This window comes from Saccharomyces mikatae (genome assembly GCF_947241705.1).
Source record: "Saccharomyces mikatae IFO 1815 strain IFO1815 genome assembly, chromosome: 8".
NCBI lineage: Eukaryota > Fungi > Ascomycota > Saccharomycetes > Saccharomycetales > Saccharomycetaceae > Saccharomyces > Saccharomyces mikatae.
The window spans coordinates 306,690-324,813 of NC_079263.1; the positions used below are offsets into that span (position 1 = coordinate 306,690).

Consider the following 18,124-nt stretch of genomic DNA (forward strand, 5'->3'; position numbering starts at 1 on the left):
CCACACGTCCAGCCCAAGCCGATCTGACAATCTTTAAAGACATCAACAACAGTAAGAATAGCAGGTTACTGATGTGGCAAAAGTCAGAGAGGACAAAGGTAATAGATATTGCGTGGTGCCATATACACAGAAATTAGCAGACACTAGACGAAAAAGGGTTTCCTGAATTTCTGCTGTTTTGATAGTACGTACACATACGTATATAAAGAGACAGAAAAAAAGTATAGCTTAGGGCCCAATAGACTGGTAAGTAAGACACATATAGGGAGAAAATAGTGATGACAGCGAAGCCGCAGAATAGTAAACAGAGCATAGCTGAAGGTGAAATGGATGTGAGTTCACTTTTCAAAAGAACAGAAGTTATTGGACGAGGGAAATTTGGTGTGGTTTATAAAGGCTATAACGTGAAAACTAGACGGGTATACGCCATAAAAGTGTTAAACTTGGATTCTGATTCGGATGAGGTGGAGGATGTGCAGCGAGAAATTCAGTTCTTAGCGTCTTTGAAGCAAATTTCTAATATAACGCGGTATTATGGGTCATATTTAAAAGACACAAGCCTTTGGATCATAATGGAATACTGCGCTGGTGGCTCACTTCGTTCATTACTGAGGCCAGGAAAGATCGATGAAAAATACATTGGGGTCATCATGAGAGAACTACTTGTAGCGTTGAAATGCATTCATAAGGATAATGTCATCCATCGAGATATCAAAGCTGCCAACGTTCTGATTACCAACGAAGGTAATGTTAAACTGTGTGATTTTGGTGTCGCTGCACAGGTAAACCAAACTTCTTTAAGACGTCAAACTATGGCCGGGACCCCGTATTGGATGGCCCCAGAGGTGATCATGGAAGGCGTTTATTACGACACCAAAGTAGATATATGGTCTTTGGGTATAACAACGTACGAGATCGCCACTGGGAATCCACCATACTGTGATGTAGAGGCTTTAAGGGCCATGCAACTAATCATCAAGTCAAAACCTCCAAGACTTGAGGGCAGATCTTACAGCCCGTCTTTGAAGGAATTTATTGCACTTTGTCTTGATGAGGATCCAAAGGAGAGATTGTCAGCAGACGATCTTTTAAGATCGAAATTTATTAAGGCCCACAGGGCTACGCCAACATCCATTTTGAAAGAGTTAGTATCACGGTATTTACTATTCAGGGATAAGAATAAGAACAAGTATAGAATAGAGGGAAGTATACCTGAGAATGAACCTTCAAAACCAAGTGAAACTCAAAATACATTACAGACTGGTGAAGGTGACAATGCGCATAAGTCAATCGCATCAAATGATAATGAACTTAAGACAGTAAGCGAAGAGGATGTAGAAATGAAATGGGATTTTGATTCATTAAGTTCTTCGGATTATATCATCGAGAATAATATCAACCTAGATGCTCTTGCAGAGGATACAAACAATGAGTGGGCAACTGTTCAACATGATCAGTTCAACTATGCGTACCCTGACGAAGATTCTTATTACTTTGACCCAACGAATCACAATACCAGACCGTTGGTTTATCAAGGGACAACGATAGGAAAGGGCTATCATGGTACAATAGCTCAGAATTCTACATTAAACGCACCCATAACCAATAACTATACAAACTCAAAATACCCTTCCAAAATGGTAGCTGGAACTACGAACACATCTGGAACACATACCACCGGTCCAATGACATCGTCCAAGAAATTGGACAATAAAGCTCCCAAACAATTACTCGAACTTTTCGAAGACAATGAAATTATTTCGGGAGAGAATGATGTCAATACTGAACCTCCTAAAATAAACAAATCCATTTCATCTCTGAATGCTGCTAACAGTTCAAGAGAAGATTTTATACCTTCTGTATCCAACGAAGCTAATGGGAATGTTAATAATAGCAAAATACGGCCACATCTGCCACCTTTGTCGAACGGTAACAATTATTATAGCCAAAGTACGCCTGCTCTGCCACTTCTTCAAACCAAGTTCAACAAGGCATCAAAAGGCCCTCCAACAAGTGGACTAACTACTGCGCCAACATCTATAGAGATTGAAATTCCTGAAGAACTACCGAACAGTGCGCTATTGACACCTGCCAGTGCAGATCCAGTACTGGTACCAAGCACAAAGGCCAGGTCCTCAACAGTGACAGCAACCACACCTTCTTCATCTACCTCAGTACAGTACAAACCATCTTCAAATGCGCCTAGACGATTGACGGTCAGTAGTAATAGACCGGAACATTGCCCAGGCAATTCAGCAAACCAAAAAGTATCTCCTATGGCTTCTACTACCGGAATCAACTTGACTTCTTCTAATAACAATAACAACCATAGTAGCAACACCGATGATGAGAACTCAAGAGGAAGCAGTGGTAGTAATACTGCAAATAGTATACAAATAGGCTTAACCAATGCAGCTAATACGACAAAGTTATCTACTCACAAGGCTTCTTCACCTTCAAGGCCATTGTTTGGAGTGGGCGCTTCTCCCAGTAGGAAACTGGCAAGTTCACCTACCCAAAATATCTGCCATAATAGTATTCATACAAATCTCGCGCCTCCTCCTACCATGAAACCGATGACCAGTAACAAGGATACCAAGGATATTCTCCTGCAACCTTTGAACAGTATACCTAGTTCTTCTACTATTAACACTATTGGTGGCAATAATGGGAGTAGTGCGGCGACCTTGAATTATTTTTCAAACGAAAAGGAAAGTTCAAGGGTCAATGGTGACTTCAAGCGCAATAATCCAAATTTAAAACTACAGATGCCATTACCCACACCCGTTGTTAGAAATAAACTTTTAGACCCAAATGCAGCAGCTCCACCAAACAACAATGGCATGCCAGGAAGTGCCGGGATATCCACTAACGAAAATATTAATCAATTTGGGTTCAACACAAGCAGCGCATCCAACATCCCCGTATCAATGACTCCAATCAGTGAAAAACATATCGATTTTGGAAGCAAAATAAAAAGGAGTCAAAGCATTTCTAACAGGAAGAATTCTTCTGCCTCGGAACACCCATTGAATATTCTTGGCTCATCTGTTTCTAGTAACGCTTCCGGTATAAGCAACAATGGTGGTTCCAACAATAGTATTCCTCTTGCTGTTAGTTCAGGTGTTACAACAGTTAACACTAATACTACCACCACCGCTGCAAATTCTGCCTCGGCAGCCACAACAGCTCCAATTTCACAACAGAGTATTCCACCCGGAACGCACTTCAATCATATTCTGGGTTCGGCTACAGTGGCTGCAAATTCGACCAATTCTTTAGGCCTTGCTATGTACCCTCCTCCACAGAGTTTACAAATGGAAATGTTTTTGGACTTGGAATCATGTCTGCCAGGAAAGCAAAGGCGGGTAGACAGAAAACCTCAGGTTTTGAAAGAGCTAGAAAATCTTTTACAAATGTTTGAGGAGGGATTGCCATGTATTGAACACGCTTTGAAGGAACAACTAATATCCACGCCTATAAAGGACAATGAACATTAAAGCATCATCTAGTTTATTCTTTTATTTAAAAATATATAGTCAGAGAAATAAGCTAGCCGGAAAAAGTAAAAACTAACATCTTGCAGGCGACTGAACTAGTTCAATCGAGTACCACAGGGAAGTTGCTTGCAGAATGCTAGCGCTTTACGGACTTCATTGCAATTCCACTTCAATGAGAACAAATGGCGCAGCTACTAAACCTCGCCATTTATTTTTTCCGTTATTTTTCTTCTTATAGACGCGTCTAGAAGAAAAAACCGTGCAAAACGCAAATCCAGAGAAAGCGCTAGGGAGGTTTCAACCCATGTTTATCATTTTAAGTTGAAGCATTCTTATTAATGTCAGAGAGATAATTTTCGGAAAGTCTTTAAAAGATATTGTTATTGTCTTTTGGTAAAGATTGTTGTGTTCCCCGCCTCAGCAACCCCATATATACTGATAAGGAAATCAAAGAGGTGATATATAGGCTGAACCCGAAAATAATTCATTCGTTGATCCTTAGGCGACTTGAAAAGTGAAACGTGATTGTACTTATATTTACCTCAACTCAAGTTAACCATTATCTTCATTCCATACTGTCCAACTTGCTCGGGTAATTAAGAAATGTCATCAATTCAAGAAGGGGACACTAAGGCTCATCTGCACTCGCTTAAAGAAGGTGAAGCTACTGGTCGTCGTAGCGAGAGACTTCCAAAGCAAAGAAGCATCGTCGGGTCCCATATCCAACGTCCACTATCTCAAACAACGTTAGGAAGATCAAGGGCGGGGAGCAATACAGTCAGTAAGGTTTCTGGTTTAGATATTGCTCGAAGACCAAGTGAAAATTTATTATTGAACATGAACTGTAATAGCGTTGATAGTGACGGGACTATGCTAAATTCATTCATTAACTCTGCTTTGCCGCCACCGAAAGTAAATTCTGTTCAAACGAGAACTGAGCGGCCTACTTCCAACAGTTCAATAGGTACCAAGACCACGGAAGTATTCTCATCCACGTCCACATCGTCATCATTGGGAGATACCAGTGATGAAGGAGAAAATAACGATACTGAAAAATCTAAAATAAACACTGTTCCCAAAATGTTGATGGAAAAGAACACTCAGAGTATATGTGTTAACGCAAATAGAACGAGAAAGACAAGTAACCGCACCATTGTGGAAGCAAGCCCGAATAACGCCAAAGTTGCGCTGCAGAAAAGCATGTCCTTTGACGAAACCGCTGCGCAGAGATCCAAGAGTAAATCTAGACACTCTTATCAAGAACAGTTTTTTTCAATGAGAAACGAACCATCGTTACTCAACAACCAACAAAGATCGCGTGCTAAATCGCAATCATACTCCTCATCGGGATATAATAACACTAATATTTCTCCACCTTTAAAAACTTTTGGCATCACCTCGAAATTTTCTAATGTAACTAGTCGGACAGACGCTTCCTCCTTAGAATTCAATGTTTCATCACAGAAGCCTCTGAATTGCAAGCCATTAACCCCATCCCAAAAATACAGACTTCGTAAGGAGCAATCGGAGCTGAACTTGAGAAATACCATCAAGAGAAAAGAGAAATATTATGATAGTCAAGAACAAATTCTTGAGTTACAAGAAGGAGATATTGATGATTCGTTAATTTGGAATGTTCCTATGGCATCATACTCTACGAATTCTTTTTTGGCGTCTGCCAAGCCTGATGATTTAAACAACTTGGACGCCAAGAATGAGCTATCGGAGTATACTGGAGGTTTAATGAATGCCAATTTTGATAACTCTGATATAAAGCAAAATCATAGATATTCAAACATTTCGTTTGCAAGCACAACGTCGAATACTTCAATATTAGATTTCAATGAGATGCCCACATCTCCGATTCCTGGTTTGAACAAAGTATCTGATTTTCAATTTATTCAAGATACAACCAAGAGTCTAGCTTCAGTTTATTTGCATTCTTCTAACAGACTTTCAAGGACTAAATTGTCTGAAAGAACCAAGTCTTCTGATTTCTTGCCAATCGAACTAAAAGAAGCCCACAATCAAGGTATGGAAGATTTGATACTTGTATCAGAGAGCAAGCTGGATGCAGTCAGTCATTCAAGACCAAGTTGGTTGCCACCAAAGGACCGTCAAGAGAAAAAAATCCATGAAAGGCAAATTAACAAAAGCATGAGTGTTGCATCCCTTGACCAACTGGTCAGGAATAAAGACAGAGACGAACGATTAATTAGAGACGAAACAAATAGGCAAAAGTACGTTCTGCTTTTGGACAGAGATATAACAAGAAATTCCTCTTTACAAAGCCTAAATAAAATGGTTTGGGATACTCCGTTTAGTGATGAGACGCGATCAGTAATTTACAGCGAAATTCTACAAAGCAAGACTAGATTTATTACTAAGAACTATATTCAACCATTTCACGAGCTACAAGAACTTCTAACAAAAATGGGGGATTTTCCTAAAAACAAAGAAATTGAATTATCGCAGATTATCGAAACAAGTTTGAGGCGAAAAGTGAGCGGTTTACGTGAAGTATCCGCTGATTTGATGCTGCTATTGAAAATAAAATCCATCTCATCACAGGGCATAGTTGCTGGCGATGAACTTCTTTTCCATCACTTCTTGGTGAGCGAATCATTTCAAAAATTAGGACTGGACGAAATTTGGAATGTGGTTAATTTGGTACAAATGACATGCTTCAATGAGCTTTGTAAAGAAAAGTTCGATGCTAAGGTTTTGGAACGTAAGGGTGTTGTAGCTGGATATTTATCACAGAATGACGAGTTTAAAGATGAATTTAATACGGAATGTATCAACTCTACCACTTGGTGGAACATTCTGGAACGGGTTGATCATAAACTCTTCATGTGGATCATGGATGTGATAGTAGTGAACAATTCTCAAAGTTACAAGAATAGCCCAATCAATGAAGATATGTTTGCTAACAAAGACTGGGAGTATTACCGCTCCAAGAAAGTGATAATTAATTATAAGATCTTAGCGTCATTTGCATTGAATGTGTTATTAAACTATCATTTTGGGTTCAGTGATTTAAAGGGTCTTTGTAACGTGGACGAACAGAGATTTTGCATTCCCGTATTCGTCGATGATGAATTTGTGGACACTGATATCATGAACGATGTATTCATCAAGAAATGGGCATATTACTACAAAAAGTTTTGATATTTCCTAACGTGGTAATACTTTCATTCCACTCATACAAGAAAAATACGACATTAAAGGACAACGTAAAGAAAACTTCTCAGCATATACTTAGAATTATTCCAGGCATATATCTGTTTCTTTACGAACCTGCTGTTATATACCGATTTTATAATATTATTAACGGAACTATATAAATGCCCGTTTAAATTGTTGCTAGCAACAATGAATACGTCATATACAAGAAAGAAAAACCAATTGCGGAAGAATTCTATGGAAAAAAAAATACTCGAGACACTTCTAAGGGGGCTCTTAAGCAAATCGCTCCTAGACATTAGTATATAAAGGATAAGAGCCAAACAATTAACAAAGGAATGTTTTCGGACGATTGAAAAGGTAGCTGTAACATAAAACGGAAAAGATTTCAGAAGAATCTAAAATGTCTTCATTAGTCACTTTAAACAATGGTTTGAAAATGCCCCTAGTCGGCCTAGGATGCTGGAAAATTGACAAAAAAGTATGTGCCAACCAAATATATGAGGCTATTAAACTAGGATACCGATTATTCGATGGTGCTTGTGACTATGGTAACGAAAAGGAAGTTGGTGAAGGGATCAGAAGAGCGATTTCTGAAGGTCTTGTTGCTAGGAAGGATGTATTTGTCGTTTCTAAGTTATGGAACAATTTTCATCATCCTGATCACGTCAAATTAGCTTTGAAGAAGACGTTGAACGACATGGGGCTTGATTACTTGGACTTGTATTATATTCATTTCCCAATTGCCTTCAAATATGTTCCCTTTGAAGAGAAGTACCCACCAGGATTCTACACAGGTGTAGATGACGAAAAAAAGGGCCATATTACTGAAGCACACGTTCCGATCTTAGATACGTACCGGGCTTTGGAAGAATGTGTTGACGAAGGTTTGATCAAGTCCATTGGTATTTCTAATTTTCAAGGGAGTCTGGTTCAAGATTTGTTGCGTGGCTGTCGGATCAAGCCTGTAGCTTTACAGATCGAACATCATCCTTACTTGACCCAAGAGCATTTAGTAGAGTTTTGTAGGTTACACAATATCCAGGTAGTGGCTTATTCGTCCTTTGGTCCTCAGTCATTCATTGAGATGGACTTACAATTGGCGAAGACCACACCAACTTTATTTGAGAATGATGTAATCAAGAAGATCTCACTAAATCACCCAGGTAGTACTACCTCTCAAGTCCTTTTAAGATGGGCAACCCAAAGAGGTATTGCTGTCATTCCAAAATCTTCTAAAAAAGAAAGATTACTTGGCAATTTAGAAATTGAAAAGAAGTTTACTTTAACAGAGCAAGAGCTGAAGGAAATTTCTGCTCTGAATGCGAACATCAGATTCAACGATCCGTGGACTTGGTTAGATGGTAAGTTCCCCACTTTTGCCTGATATTAGCCAGCCAAATTCATGCACCCAACAACAATATGAACACCTTACTGTCTTCTTACCAGTATATAATAATACATATATTTTACAAAACTCTTTCATTTAGATACACAGAACTACATTAAGAAAATAATGAATGTACTATCTTTGTTAGTGGTGTTTTTCATGAACTTAGCTTCTTCTTTTATTGTTGGCAATTTGGCCATTTTTAAAAGAGCCCAACGACAATTGAATTTAAAAGGGAAAGGAAGGAAACGATGAGTGAGCAATACTAAAATAGACATCCAAGAGTCAGACAGTCGCAAAAGCTTTCAAGAAACTGGATATATATCAAGTGTTTCATATCGATTGAAATAACAGTATGAACGATAAGATATCCATTCTACCTCCTGAACCCATCCAGCTTCTTGACGAGGACACTACAGAGGCTGAATTCGAAGTTGACTCACAACAAGAAAATGAAGAGCCTCTCAGCACGTCAAATAGTGATAGTAACAATAGCTGTAGCAATGATCGGGGCCCCACATTTACCAGAACTAGACCCAGGCGGAGCAGCTCTATCAATTCCAGCTTTAGTTTCCAAAAGGCTCACGTCAGCGATTGCACCATAGTCAATGGAGACCATGGAACAAAGTTTGCTGTCTGGAGAATTACCATTTTTCTTGAGCCCAACTCAAACGTTGTAGCTGCCAAGAAGGAAAGCTATAAAGTCCAGACCTATAAACGATACTCTGATTTCGTCAAATTACGGGACGATTTACTAACAAGATTAAAGACAGCAAAGCCTGAGAAGCTACACTGTTTACAGATTCCTAAATTGCCCCCTTCAGTTCAGTGGTACAGCACCTGGAAGTATCAGCAGGTGAACCTAAACAAAGACTGGCTAGCTAAAAGACAAAGAGGGCTCGAATACTTTCTCAATCACACCATTCTTAACAGCGGACTGGTAGAGATTGCTAAGGATATACTAGTTCAGTTTCTTGAATCTTCAAAGAGTTTTGCATAGCTCACCTGCTCCTTGTTCAACCCTCTACCATTCTCATTGACCACTAATATATTATTTGATTCGGGCGCGTTGTTAATTGACTACTCAATCAAGAATGCCTTGAACTGACCTCAATGAAAACTTTTAGGGATCGTCGCCTACTTAAGGGACAAATAGCCCCACCTTTCAATATAAACATACAATGATAAAACATACTGTATTGCCATTCAAATCGAATTTGATCAGCCTAGGTACATGTGTGTGGTCAAGAATGATTCATCATAAGGTCACCATCATAGGTTCTGGCCCCGCTGCTCACACTGCAGCCATATACTTGGCAAGAGCAGAAATGAGGCCCACATTATACGAAGGAATGATGGCCAATGGTATTGCAGCCGGTGGTCAACTGACAACAACTACTGAAATCGAAAATTTCCCGGGGTTTCCTGAGTCGTTAAGTGGTAGTGAATTGATGGAAAGAATGAGGCGGCAGTCTGTCAAGTTTGGTACTAACATAATTACCGAAACTGTCTCTAGAGTCGATTTATCTTCAAAACCATTTAAATTATGGACCGAATTTAATGAAGATGCAAATCCTGTGACCACGGACGCTATAATCTTGGCCACGGGTGCCTCTGCCAAAAGAATGCATCTGCCGGGGGAGGAAACATACTGGCAAAAGGGTATCTCTGCCTGTGCGGTGTGTGATGGTGCAGTTCCAATATTTAGAAACAAGCCGTTAGCTGTAATTGGTGGAGGTGATTCCGCATGCGAAGAAGCGGAATTCCTAACGAAGTATGGATCGAAAGTGTATATATTGGTAAGAAAAGATCATTTTCGTGCATCTGTTATAATGAAAAGGAGAATCGAGAAGAATCCCAACATCATTGTTCTGTTCAATACAGTGGCATTAGAAGCTAAGGGGGATGGCAAGTTATTGACTATGTTGAGGATCAAGAATACCAAGAGTAGTGTAGAAAATGACTTGGAAGTGAATGGACTATTTTATGCAATAGGTCACAATCCTGCAATAGATATTGTCAAGGGACAAGTAGATGAAGCAGACACGGGCTACATTAAAACTGTGCCTGGCTCGTCTTTGACTTCTATACCAGGGTTTTTTGCCGCAGGAGACGTTCAAGACTCTAGATATAGACAGGCTGTTACCTCTGCTGGTTCTGGATGCATTGCTGCTTTAGATGCAGAGCGGTATTTGAGTTTTCAGGAACAACCTTAATAATCTTTTTTATATATTTTTACTATTCGAATTATGGTAGGTACGTATTTCATTTCTATTAAGATAGTTCAATTTTTTAGAAGATACTTATATGTTTATATATTTGTGTTCTGTTGCGATAAAAGAGAAAAAGAAAAATTATTGAACTTGGGACGAAAAGCGAAATACACTTATTCATTATTTTAAATGTGACTTTTTCACCTGCAAACTCTTGACCTGTTCCTCTAATTTCTTCACTTTACCTTGAATTTCTTCCAAGTCACCGTTCAGCCTAATTCTTTCATTAACAATGTTTTGTTCCCATTGTCTAAATCTTTGCTCTTCAGCTTTGACTTGGTCAGTGAAGTACTTTTTCAATGCATTTTCTTCTTCTTTATATTTAGGATTGTGTGACAATTTTCTTGCTGGTGCAATTGCTGGAAGTGTAAAATCTTCATTACCATCTCCTGTGTTTTCATGACCTTCAAGTCTTAATCTCCTATATGTTTCATAATGCATTTCTTGGGTGGTAGAAATTAAATCTAATAGATATGTTCTTAGTAGCAAGGCTCTGAGCTTACGGAAATCACAATGTGAATCGTTTTCAATTTCCACTAGTCCCCATGGATACTTTCTGGCAACCACCTGAGTACCTTGTCCGTTGTCAAATTTTTTTTCAGACCCCACTATAGCAAACGGCATTGCTTCTATCAACTGTCTTGCGTGCTCGACGGCCGCTGAATCCACACTAGCACCACCTTTTGAGTCTTCCTTGGAGTCAGCATCTAATGGAGGTGTAAAAATACGAATTTCTTGAGCTTCTATTACCTGTCTGATCCTGGATTTAAATTGTTGTAGTTCTTGGGCAGTTAATGTATCTGATTTAGCAATAACCGGAATCAAGTTTGCTCTGGTAGACAACCTCTTCATAGTTTCAATATCGATCGGCTTCAAACCATGCCCGGTGGGCCTGATAAAGTAAAGAACAGCATGAACTCTCAAGTCAAATTTCTTAGTACGATATGGTTGTTGTTCTTGACGCATGTAGGAATCATGTTGATCATCAATGAAATCCACCAGTGGTTGCCAAGCTTTGTTATTATTCACATTGTCCCCAAAACCTGGAGTATCAATGACATTAACGCGCAACTCGAAATGTTTTTCTTCTAGTAAAGCCCTTGTGATGTCAATTTCGACAGTCTTTCTGATAGGATCTTGACGATGTTGTTGACCGTCTGCCCTTTTCAAAACTGTCTGGAATAGGGTATTAACAAATGTGGTCTTACCCAATCCGCTTTCACCACATAACATCACTGTGAATGTACCACCTTCTTCATTAACAATTTTGTAGCGTTGGTTGGGGAGATTGGAGATCCCTACTGGAGGAGGGACAGGGGTAGCAGTGGCAGTAGCAGCACTCATTTTCGATCTATGCGATACAATTTGTTATCAACACTCTTCTGGTAAAGGTGCTATTACTTGCAATAACTTCCATGTAGTTGATCTAATCAAAATAAACAATGGTGATCTCGAGAAAAATTTCGGATTCTTTAGTTTTCCAGCGCCCTGTTTTTTTTTTTTCTTTTGCAATCGTGATAAAAACAGAGAAATACTATAGGATAACTTCTTTTGAACTGAGCAAAAAACCCCATAACTGGTAGCTACAAGTGCTAATTCTGATACTACAGCATGTCGCACCCACACTCACATAGCATATACTTGTCTGAGTTGCCTGTCAGGAAACCCCAGACCATGGGTAATCCTCTTTTGAGGAAGATTCAAAGAGCTTGCAGAATGTCATTAGCTGAACCAGACTTGGCGTTGAATCTTGATATTGCTGATTACATTAATGAAAAACAAGGTGCTGCCCCTCGGGATGCTGCTATTGCACTTGCTAAATTAATCAATAACAGAGAATCGCACGTGGCAATATTCGCGCTATCTCTTTTGGATGTACTTGTGAAGAATTGTGGATATCCATTCCACTTGCAAATTTCTAGAAAAGAATTTTTGAATGAATTGGTCAAGAGGTTTCCAGGTCATCCACCATTACGTTATTCCAAGATTCAGAGATTGATTTTGACGGCTATTGAAGAATGGTATCAAACAATTTGTAAGCATTCAAGCTACAAAAATGACATGGGTTATATTAGAGACATGCATCGCTTGCTAAAATACAAGGGTTATGCATTTCCTAAGATCAGCGAATCTGATTTGGCGGTTTTGAAGCCGAGTAATCGATTGAAAACCGCCAGTGAAATTCAAAAGGAACAAGAAATTGCTCAAGCTGCGAAACTAGAGGAATTGATTAGGCGTGGTAAACCTGAAGATTTGAGAGAAGCTAACAAATTGATGAAAATTATGGCTGGATTTAAAGAAGACAATGCTGTCCAAGCCAAACAATCTATTTCCAATGAATTGAACAAATTAAAGCGTAAGGCTGATCTACTAAATGAAATGCTGGAATCACATGACTCACAAAATTGGGACAATGAAACTTCTCAAGAACTTCACAGTGCATTAAAAGTAGCCCAACCAAAATTTCAGAAAATTATCGAAGAAGAACAAGAGGACGATGAATTAGTGCAAGATCTATTAAAGTTTAACGATACAGTTAATCAATTATTAGAAAAATTCAGTCTATTGAAAAACGGTGACTCCAATGCTGCTTCACAAATACACCCAATTCACGTCTCTGCTCCATTACAGCAGTCTTCCGGTGCTCTGACTAATGAAATTAACCTAATCGATTTCAATGAATTGGACGAAGCGCCTTCTCAGGTTAACGACATCACTAATGGTACCAATACGCCAGCAACAGCAGAAACATCCGTTAATGACTTGCTAGGCGATTTGACCGACTTATCTATTTCAAACACTCCAAGTGCTAACCAAACATCCTTTGGTCTCGGAGGTGATATTGTGTTGGGTTCCTCTCAACCTGCACCACCAGTTACTACTACCCAAAATTCCAATAATACTTTGGACATTTTGGGATTATCAAGCCCTCACCCACCAACTAATAGTCAAGGATTAAGCAGCAACGGGCTTGACCTTTTGTCAGGATTTAGCGCAACAGTAAATACACCTTCCACGTCTGCAAGATCTTTAGTTAATCAATCTTCTAATTTGAAGATCGAGTTCGAAATCTCAAGAGAAGCTAACTCAGTTATAAGGATAAAATCATTTTTCACAAATTTGAGCTCGTCACAAATCTCCGATCTAGTTTTCTTATTAGCAGTACCCAAGTCAATGGCGTTAAAATTGCAACCACAATCAGGTAATTTTTTGGCAGCTAATGCTAAAGATGGTGTTACCCAAGAGGGTATTATTGAAAATGTGCCCGCCAATCCTTCAAAAGCTTTGAAAGTGAAGTGGAAGGTAAACTATTCTATCAATTCCAACCAGGTTGAAGAAACTGCTGTTTTTACATTACCTAATGTATAATTCGCTGACGTTTTTTCTTGGTCCTTTCTCTTCTTTTTGTATATTTTTGGTATGATAAATATCGATATGTAGACGAACTTATAAAGATCTTGTCAGCAATATATAAGTCACTCAATATCATTTGTTGCGATTTGCACATAGGAAGCAGTTTGCGAGGTTGCACCGTTTAAAATGGAAAAATGAGAAACGGTGTAATTCGCTATCCTAACAATGATAGAGAAGTCGAAGCCAAGCGAAAAGTTACTAGAAATGGAGGAGGTGTTCCGTTTTTATTTGAATTCCAGAACCGTTTCCTTTCACAAAAGTCTTGAACTAAAACTATCCAGCGTTGATGAACCTAAGAGTGGATACGGCCTTTTCATAGAACCTTCAAAGTTCAATAGTCAAGAATTAAAAAATGAAACAATTACATTGCTAAGAATTTCTAAACTTATAACCTTTGATATAAACACAATTCTGGCTCTCTTAGGGGACAAAGAAGAGTTTACTTCTAAAGAACAATTCAAAAGAACTAACGATAAAGTTAAGGCGACCCTTCGTGATATATTGGCCTATCCTGGCTTCAGTAGGTTTCTCACAGAGACTAATTTACTCATTATTTACTTCATGACATTTCAGGCTATTCATGGCAGTTACGAAATACCAAAGGGTATCAGATATTATCTGGAGAATGTTTTGATGAGCATTGACGTAGAAACTGCTATGGATTCCATTGAAAACTTAGCTGTTAATTATGGACATTATCCACAAATTTTTGGCCTTCAAGAGTCATTAAATTTATTCAAGGATCTTTTTCAAGACCTTTTGCATATTAATGATATCAAACATCTTTATTCTGCGATAATTTCACGTTGTCTTGAGATCCCAGAAATAGCCGATACCAAAAGTCAGGAATTCTGTGTTCATTCCACTTTAGTTCCAATTTTAGATTTTTCCAACCACGAAAATACCCAAAAAAATGCATTTTTTGATATAGACCCTTCAAATAATGATGTTTTACTTCTACTCGATACTGATGCAGTTCGAGGAAGGACTGAAAAATCTAGCGAAGTTTTCATTAGTTACTCGCCAACGGAGGATTTGTTCTCCATGCTAATAACGTATGGATTCATCCCATGTTTTAGAGGACACGCACAATTTTGGACAGTATCTTTCGACAGGAGCTTTTTAAGAGACTACAATGGATCAGGTATAAATGCAGACTTGAGAATTTTTTACAAATGGTTGCGCATAAACCCAGTAGTGTCACTAGTTAAACTCGAGAACAATGGACGAGTTCGATGGTTTATCAATGATACCACGCCAGACTTTGAAATGCTTTTGCTACCATTCATTCCATCTTTAAATGGTTCCAAAAGTGCCCGGTGGGCGTACGATTCCACTTGCCATCTGATGTTCACCAAGATACATTGTTTGGTAAATCCGGAGACGAATGAACATGCCCCAGTAATTGCAGAAAATTACCGTTCTCTTATCGAAGAGAGAGAGTCAAACGGCGACGATTTAATAGATTTACCCCAATTGGCTTGGTCGTTGCGTTATAAAGAAACTGAAAGTGGTTGTATACAACAAAGACACACGAACAGTGAAGATGCTATCACTTTACTTCAACAAGAACCACAACAAAAACAAGATGTTGCTGAAGCTAAACTTCAATTCACAAGCTTCTTCCGAAGCTTTCTGAGATACAGAAAATCCAAAATCACTAAACGTTCTACTAACTCGAAAGTTGCGAGAATGCTATTAAAGCAGGAACTGGAGATAATCAATAATCTAACAGAGGCTATTGATAAAAACTCTGATATATTTGTCAGCGATTTAAATGTTACACTGGATGTAGAGCCTAATAGGCTCCCCCCACTTAGATTTCTCGATGACTGCATCGAGATTCCTGATAATAAAGTCGCACTAGATCCTATATGTGAAGACCCTGTTTCTTACACACCGGATAAGTTTACTGATTTCTTTCAAGAGGAAATAAACCAACACTCGCCTTTTTTCCAAGATGATTAGAGAGACATCGATTACAGTCTTGTACATAAATATTTGTAGTTGTTCTTTCTCGTACATTGGAAGTGATACGTAGAACCTGACGCGTTTTTCATATCCACTCCATCTTTTCGCGTTCTATTCTTTTCTCCGTTGGAAACCAAGAAAAGAGGGACTATATTGTTTAACCACTACCATTTACTTGAGAGAACAGTGCAAGTGTCCAGTATCTACCAGGCTAGTATGAAACATATTCTGGCGTATGGAATTTGCATGTTCGTTGCTCTTCTCCAAGGCGTGGAGGGCGTCCATTTCTACGCCAAATCTGGGGAGACCAAATGTTTTTATGAGCGTTTATCAAAGGGAGACCTACTAATCGGTGATTTAGACCTATTTGTGGAAAACAATGGCCTATTTGAAGAGGACACTGGTGCTAGTTTGACCATATCTGTAGATGAAACTTTTGACAATGACCATCGTGTTCTAAATCAGAAAAATTCGCATACAGGTGATTTTACTTTCACAGCTTTAGAATCTGGTGAGCATAGATTTTGCTTCACCCCATCTCACAGCAAGAAATCCGCTTTACTAAGGGTGTTTATTCAATTAGAAATTGGTAATGTCGAGGCGCTTGACAGCAAAAAGAAAGAAGACATGAATTCACTCAAGGGGAGGGTAGTCCAGTTAACCCAAAGGCTATCCTCTATTCGTAAGGAACAAGACGCTATAAGAGAAAAAGAGGCGGAGTTCAGAAATCAAAGCGAGTCTGCCAACAGCAAGATAATGACATGGTCTATATTCCAGTTTCTCATACTAGTGGGCACCTGTGTGTTCCAGCTACGCTATCTGAAAAACTTTTTTGTTAAGCAGAAGGTTGTATAGTATGTCCATATTACATGTAGGTTGTCTATATCGCTCATTACGAGCAGGTGCAATGAGCTCTTTGATGATGAAATATCCCAATTACAACAATGAACAAGTCAAAATGAGAGCGAAAGTACAATAGGAAAGTATATACGACCCAATAAAAATGTGTAGCCATCAGCTAGAAGGTACCATGTCTGAACTTCAGGCACTCAGGTTAGAAAATGCGCGGTTAAAAGAGCAACTGGCCAGAAGAAAGGAGAATAGTAGAGACTATCCACTATCTTTGGAAGAGTACCAACGCTACGGTAGACAAATGATTGTTGAAGAAACAGGCGGTGTAGCAGGCCAAGTAAAATTGAAAAGTACGAAAGTTTTAGTAGTTGGTGCTGGAGGTCTGGGATGTCCTGCCTTGCCCTACTTAGCGGGCGCTGGGATAGGTCAGATCGGCATAGTAGATAATGATGTGGTAGAAACTTCCAACCTGCATAGGCAAGTTCTTCATGATTCAAGTAGGGTCGGTATGTTGAAATGTGAATCTGCCAGACAATCCATCACGAAACTGAACCCACACATCAACGTTGTTACTTATCCTGTCAGATTGAACTCCACTAATGCATTCGAGATTTTTGAAGGTTACGATTACGTATTAGACTGTACGGATTCTCCATTGACCAGATATCTGGTTTCCGATGTTGCTGTTAATTTGGGAATAACAGTAGTCTCAGCATCCGGTTTGGGAACAGAGGGCCAGCTAACTATATTGAACTTTAATAACATAGGGCCATGCTATAGATGCTTTTATCCGACACCTCCACCACCAAATGCAGTGACTTCTTGTCAAGAAGGTGGTGTGATAGGCCCATGCATTGGACTAGTTGGAACCATGATGGCTGTGGAGACTATAAAGCTCATCCTTGATATTTACACCGATAAGAATTTCAAGCCCTTCTTGATGTTATATTCAGGTTTCCCACAGCAAAGTCTGCGTACTTTTAAAATGAGAGGCAGACAAGAGAAGTGCTTGTGCTGTGGCAAAAATCCGACAATAACAAAAGAAGCTATCGAAAAGGGCGAAATCAATTACGAATTGTTTTGCGGTTCGCGAAACTATAACGTATGTGAGCCTGATGAGAGATTGAGTGTTGATGCATTTCAGCATATTTACAGCGATGAGGATTTTTCAATCAAACACATCTTTCTTGATGTTAGACCACCCCACCACTATGCGATATCTCACTTCCCAGAGGCAATTAATGTCCCTGTTAAGAAGTTAAGAGATATGAACGGTGATCTTGAGAAACTTCAAGATGAAGTCCCCAATGTAGGAAGGGACAGTAATATAGTCGTCCTCTGCCGTTATGGTAACGACTCTCAGGTGGCTACAAGAATGTTGAAAGATAAGTTTGGATTTACTAATGTAAAAGACGTGAAGGGAGGTTACTTCAAGTATATAGATGATATTGATCAAACCATTCCTAAATATTAGCCTGCGTATATACGTATAATGAATATATGGAACTTTTTTCTCTTTGTTTCTTTCTTATTTTTCT

At 39.0% G+C, this 18,124-nt stretch overlaps 10 protein-coding genes across 10 annotated transcripts; 9 read left to right on the forward strand and 1 right to left on the reverse strand.

The window, feature by feature from the left end:
• Positions 1 to 278: 278 nt before the first annotated feature.
• Positions 279 to 3,500, forward strand: KIC1 (putative serine/threonine protein kinase KIC1; the record flags this gene model as incomplete). The annotated part of the gene is made up of 1 exon (XM_056222954.1): positions 279 to 3,500. One exon carries the CDS (start codon positions 279 to 281, stop codon positions 3,498 to 3,500), a length of 3,222 nt encoding a protein of 1,073 aa, XP_056082593.1.
• Positions 3,501 to 4,103: 603 nt separating this feature from the next.
• On the forward strand, positions 4,104 to 6,671 carry SBE22 (Sbe22p; the record flags this gene model as incomplete). Its single annotated transcript, XM_056222955.1, has 1 exon — positions 4,104 to 6,671. The coding sequence occupies one exon, from the start codon at positions 4,104 to 4,106 to the stop codon at positions 6,669 to 6,671; it is 2,568 nt and encodes an 855-aa protein (XP_056082594.1).
• A 418-nt stretch (positions 6,672 to 7,089) lies between these two features.
• GRE3 (trifunctional aldehyde reductase/xylose reductase/glucose 1-dehydrogenase (NADP(+))) lies at positions 7,090 to 8,073 on the forward strand (the record flags this gene model as incomplete). Its single annotated transcript, XM_056222956.1, has 1 exon — positions 7,090 to 8,073. The coding sequence occupies one exon, from the start codon at positions 7,090 to 7,092 to the stop codon at positions 8,071 to 8,073; it is 984 nt and encodes a 327-aa protein (XP_056082595.1).
• Positions 8,074 to 8,431: 358 nt separating this feature from the next.
• Positions 8,432 to 9,076, forward strand: YPT35 (Ypt35p; the record flags this gene model as incomplete). Its single annotated transcript, XM_056222957.1, has 1 exon — positions 8,432 to 9,076. One exon carries the CDS (start codon positions 8,432 to 8,434, stop codon positions 9,074 to 9,076), a length of 645 nt encoding a protein of 214 aa, XP_056082596.1.
• A 181-nt stretch (positions 9,077 to 9,257) lies between these two features.
• Positions 9,258 to 10,292, forward strand: TRR2 (thioredoxin-disulfide reductase TRR2; the record flags this gene model as incomplete). Its single annotated transcript, XM_056222958.1, has 1 exon — positions 9,258 to 10,292. One exon carries the CDS (start codon positions 9,258 to 9,260, stop codon positions 10,290 to 10,292), a length of 1,035 nt encoding a protein of 344 aa, XP_056082597.1.
• Positions 10,293 to 10,469: 177 nt separating this feature from the next.
• CDC12 (septin CDC12) lies at positions 10,470 to 11,693 on the reverse strand (the record flags this gene model as incomplete). Its single annotated transcript, XM_056222959.1, has 1 exon — positions 10,470 to 11,693. One exon carries the CDS (start codon positions 11,691 to 11,693, stop codon positions 10,470 to 10,472), a length of 1,224 nt encoding a protein of 407 aa, XP_056082598.1.
• A 267-nt stretch (positions 11,694 to 11,960) lies between these two features.
• On the forward strand, positions 11,961 to 13,718 carry GGA2 (phosphatidylinositol 4-phosphate-binding protein; the record flags this gene model as incomplete). Its single annotated transcript, XM_056222960.1, has 1 exon — positions 11,961 to 13,718. The coding sequence occupies one exon, from the start codon at positions 11,961 to 11,963 to the stop codon at positions 13,716 to 13,718; it is 1,758 nt and encodes a 585-aa protein (XP_056082599.1).
• Positions 13,719 to 13,967: 249 nt separating this feature from the next.
• CTM1 (cytochrome c lysine N-methyltransferase) lies at positions 13,968 to 15,731 on the forward strand (the record flags this gene model as incomplete). The annotated part of the gene is made up of 1 exon (XM_056222961.1): positions 13,968 to 15,731. The coding sequence occupies one exon, from the start codon at positions 13,968 to 13,970 to the stop codon at positions 15,729 to 15,731; it is 1,764 nt and encodes a 587-aa protein (XP_056082600.1).
• Positions 15,732 to 15,950: 219 nt separating this feature from the next.
• Positions 15,951 to 16,589, forward strand: ERP5 (Erp5p; the record flags this gene model as incomplete). The annotated part of the gene is made up of 1 exon (XM_056222962.1): positions 15,951 to 16,589. One exon carries the CDS (start codon positions 15,951 to 15,953, stop codon positions 16,587 to 16,589), a length of 639 nt encoding a protein of 212 aa, XP_056082601.1.
• A 148-nt stretch (positions 16,590 to 16,737) lies between these two features.
• Positions 16,738 to 18,060, forward strand: UBA4 (Uba4p; the record flags this gene model as incomplete). Its single annotated transcript, XM_056222963.1, has 1 exon — positions 16,738 to 18,060. The coding sequence occupies one exon, from the start codon at positions 16,738 to 16,740 to the stop codon at positions 18,058 to 18,060; it is 1,323 nt and encodes a 440-aa protein (XP_056082602.1).
• Positions 18,061 to 18,124: the final 64 nt, after the last annotated feature.